The 4,511-nt window shown below is 43.2% G+C and overlaps 1 protein-coding gene across 1 annotated transcript; it reads left to right on the top strand.

Annotated features, from left to right (window-relative positions):
* The first annotated feature begins 2,115 nt into the window (after nucleotides 1-2,115).
* On the top strand, nucleotides 2,116-3,084 carry LOC143880674 (uncharacterized). The gene is made up of 2 exons (XM_077383646.1): nucleotides 2,116-2,371; nucleotides 2,654-3,084. The coding sequence occupies exons 1-2, from the start codon at nucleotides 2,116-2,118 to the stop codon at nucleotides 3,082-3,084; spliced, it is 687 nt and encodes a 228-aa protein (XP_077239761.1).
* The last annotated feature ends 1,427 nt before the right edge of the window (nucleotides 3,085-4,511 follow it).

The raw sequence follows: 4,511 nt of genomic DNA, 5'->3' as shown, positions 1-4,511 counted from the left end.
TGTCAGGCCGAAAAAGCAAAAACTCTGAAAAATGAAACCAGAGTGGGACTTGCTAGTCAGAGATGAAGTTCAGAAACAATTGGATGTTGGCTTCATACAAGTTGTTGAATACCCTGAATGGCTGGCCAACATAGTATCGGTGCCCAAGAAGGACGGGAAGGTCAGAATGTGTGTGGATTTCAGAGATCTGAACAAAGCAAGTCCGAAAGATGATTTGCCTTTGCCACACATTGACATCTTGGTGGACAACACAGCGGGCCATGCTCTCCTTTCATTTATGAATGGATTCCAGGATACAATCAGATCAAGATGACTCCTGAAGACATGATCAAGACGGCCTTCATCACTCAATGGGGGACATATTGTTACAGAGTTATGCCATTTGGACTCAAAAATGCTGGAGCAACATATCAGAGGGCTGCTACCACTTTACTACATGACATGATACACAAAGAGGTCAAAGTATATGTTGATGACATGATCGTTAAAGCGAAGACCAGGGAAGAGCATGCAGGGGCATTGAGAAAGTTCTTCCAGCGAATCCAAAAGTTCAAGCTCTGTCTCAACCCGAATAAGTGTGTATTTGGGGTTACATCAGGAAAGCTCCTGGGATTTTTGGTCAGCCAGAGGGGGATTGAAGTAGATCCGCAGAAGATCAAAGCTATCCAAGAAATGGCGCCTCCAAAGACCGAGAAGCAGATCCGTGGGTTCTTAGGCAAGGTCCAGTACTTGAGAAGGTTCATTGCACAGTTGACAACGACTTGTGAACCGATTTTCAAGCTCTTAAAGAAGAATGCTTCAAAGGAATGGAATGAAGAGTGTCAAGAAGCTTTGGACAAAATCAAGCAGTGCTTGGCTTTACCACCGGTTTTGTCACCAATCATACCAGGACAACCGATGTTGCTGTACTTGTCTGTTACTGACACAGCGATGGGGTGTATGTTAGCGCAGCAAGACCCGGAATCAAAGCGAGAAAGAGCCATTTACTATGTCAGCAAGAACATGTTGAAGTACGAACAGAAGTATACCATCCTCGAAAAGACCTGTCTAGCACTGGTTTGGGCTACTCAGAAGCTGAGGCATTATTTGTTATCGAATAGGGTTCTTCTACTCTCACGGATGGAGCCATTGAAATACTTGTTTGAGAAGCCAGCCCTCACTGGGAGAACAGCCAGGTGGTTGTTGTTATTGTCTGAGTTCGATATCACTTATATCACACAGAAGTCAATTAAGGGGCGCGTGATAGCTGAGCAGCTAGCTGATTCACCAGCAGAAAATAATATATTTTTGAAAGCAGAGTTTCCGGATGAGGAAATAATGACTGTGGAAGATGAAGTTCCCGACACAAAGTGGTTGATGTACTTTGATGGAGCAGTCAACAATCGAGGCCAAGGTGTAGGGGCGGTGTTGGTATCACCAAGAAAAGAGTATATCCCTATATCCATCAAACTTCAGTTCAAGTGCACAAACAATATGGCAGAATACGAGGCATGTATTGCAGGTTTGAAAGCAGCCATGGCCTTGCACATTCAGGACCTAGATGTATTCGGGGACTCAATTCTGATTATCTGTCAAACTAACGGAAACTGGAAAACAAGAGACGATAAGTTGATCCCGTATAATACGTACCTAGAGTCTCTGGTCAGAAAATTCAGAAATATCACATTCGCTCACCTATCTCGAACAAAGAATCATTTTGCGGATGCGTTAGCTACTCTAGCTTCAATGCTCGATATTTCTGCATCAATGGAAGTTCAACCATTAGAAGTATGGCTTCAATGGGCCCCGGCACATGTTAACGCTATTGAAATAGCAGCGAGGTGTTCAGATGGCAAGCCTTGGTACACAGATATCAAAAACTTCATCTCAGGCAAAGGACATCCGCCGGAAGCTTCCGGAAAAGAGCGAAAGTCTCTTCAGAAATTGGCCTCTAACTTTATCATTTGTGCTGAGGAGTTGTTCAGGAGGTCGTTCGATGGAATCCAACTTTTGTGTATAGATGAGGATCAAGCCGTTGAACTCATAGAGCAGACACACGAAGGGGTCTGTGGACCGCATATGAACTGAAAGATGCTGTCAAGGAAGATTCTCAGACTTGGATATTACTGGCCGACAATGGAAGCAGATTGCTACGCCTATGTGAAGAAATGTCACAAATGTCAGGTCTACGCCAATCTTATCCATGTGCCGCCTTCTCAGTTGCATTCTCTCACTTCACTGTGGCCGTTCTCAGTATGGGGAATAGATATCATCGGGAAGATAAGTCCGAAATCTTCTAGTGGGCATGAGTATATCTTGGTTGCCATTGATTACTTCACAAAGTGGATAGAAGCTGCTTTGTATGCGTCATTGACATCGGCTTTTGTTGCAAGTATCATCAAAGCGAATATTATTTGCAGATATGGAGTACCACATGAGCTAATTTCAGACAATGGGTCCCATTTCAAGAAGGAGGTGGCGCATCTGTGTGAAGAGTTTAAGATCAAGCATCATAAGTCTTCACCCTATAGACCTCAAATGAACGGAGCTGTTGAAGCTGCTAATAAAAACATCAAAGTAATCATCAGCAAGATGACCGAGACTTACAAAGATTGGTCGAGCAAACTCCCGTATGCTTTGTGGGCCTATAGGACGTCGATCAGATCCTCTACAGGTGCAACTCCGTATTCTCTGGTGTACGGAATAGAAGTTGTGTTGCCTGTTGAACTCCGAGTTCCCTCCCTGAGAGTGATGATGGAAGCTGGGTTGCCAGAATCTGTTTGGGCTCAAGCCAGATATCAAGAGTTACAAATGATTGACGAAAAGAGGCTGAAAGCATTGTACCATGTTCAGGGGTATCAGCGCCGTGTCAAGAGAGCCTTCAACAAGAAAGTTCGAGTTCGAGACCTCAAGAAAGAAGATCTTGTTCTGAAATCCTTCCGGGCACCGGTATATGATCCCAGGGGTAAATTCAAGCCGAAATGGTCAGGTCCATACATTGTTGACGAAGTCCTGCCTGGAAAAGTCGTCAGGCTCCTCGATGAAAATGGAGAAAAGCTAACAGAGCCAACAAACCTTGACCAACTCAAGAAATACTATGCTTAAAGCACCAGAAAGCCTTCCTTGATCGACCAGAACTCCACAAAAAAAAAACCTTTTAAAAAAAAAGAAAAAAAAAACATATCAAAAGAATCCTTTGCAAAACCCTTTTGAGCTTACACAAAATCAAAACCATTCTCTTTGAAAACCCACAAACTAGGGGCATTTGTGCCTTGAACTACGCGCGACCTGATCCTCATCCTTTGGGGGTACGTATGCAGTCTGGCTAGTCCGGATTCGGTCGAAATCTTGGAAAACTTATCAAAACTCCGGTCTTTCAAACCCTAACCTACCTAAAAAGTCCTTTTGGTTCAATAGGCAAAGGTTTGTGGCTAAGAAAAAAAAGAAAAAGAAAAAAATGGAGTCTGAAGCCCTGTTAGATTGAAAACCCGCAAGGGCGATCTAAGCAAAAGTTAGGGTCATTCACCTGCTAAGTTGAAAACCCGAAAGGGCGGCTTAGGCAAAAATCAAGGTGTGAGCCTGCTGGATTGAAAACTCGCAAGAGTAATTCAGGCAAAAATTAAGGCAGGCGGTCCGCTAGATTGAAAATCTGAAAAGGCGATCTGGTCAGTGGCAGTGATTTCTAAAGAAGCTGAACAGCTGAGGCAGACAAGACTTGTAACCCAATAATGGCGTCGTCAAAGTCTGAGTAGTGCCAGCATGACTTGCTTTGATCTTCCTCTAAATTAGGGTCATCTAAGACTAAGCAATCGAAGGGGTTTAATGACCATGACGGTAATACCGAACAGAGAATGAATCACTTTTACGCATGGTATTCGGGTCACTCTAAGAGTGGTTAACCTTCACCATTTAAAATATTTGTCAGGTCAAGAAGCAAGTTGAGTCTTTCTTGAAATCCAAGTCCTGTGTTTGTCAATGTCTTTTACTTGTCACTTGTCGAAGTCTGTCGCGTGTCAAGTCAAAATGTCCAAGGTCTTGTATGGTCTATACCTTTCCCAGAGCTGGGGTGATAGGCACCAAAGCAAGAAGTCTCTTCTCCGGAAGACAGATTAAATCAGAACAAGGTTCAGAAGAATAGCAAGCTATCAGGCCTGTTGAAATTTTGTTAGCTGGCAGATTTGAAAGAGTTCTTTCAGGCAGAAATGATCTCATTGTTGTCATGTTTCCTCTACACAGAGAGCTTTGTAAATCCAATGTTCATGAAATGAAATATTTATTTCCCTACATTTGTATTTGCTTTATTAAGACTCTAGTCATGGAAGTATGAAATAACTAGGGGCATCTTTTATGACTTGGCAAATCACGCCAAGTCATAAAAGCTGTCAAATCCACAAAACAATCAGAATAAACCAATGTCTCCAGTAAGTTGAGATGAGAGAAGCTTGAGCACATCTCGAGTCAAACCTCCAAATTCCCCAGCTAAGCCTACTCCATAGTCAGCTCATCGGCAAAGCTAATCCCTAATGGAGTCT

This window comes from Tasmannia lanceolata, unplaced genomic scaffold (genome assembly GCF_043159265.1).
Source record: "Tasmannia lanceolata isolate RefF3 unplaced genomic scaffold, GAP_Taslan_0.1 ptg000007l, whole genome shotgun sequence".
Classification (NCBI taxonomy): Eukaryota; Viridiplantae; Streptophyta; class Magnoliopsida; order Canellales; family Winteraceae; genus Tasmannia; species Tasmannia lanceolata.
The sequence above is the reverse complement of the archived record's forward strand: the minus strand, read 5'-3'. Positions and strand labels throughout refer to the sequence as shown.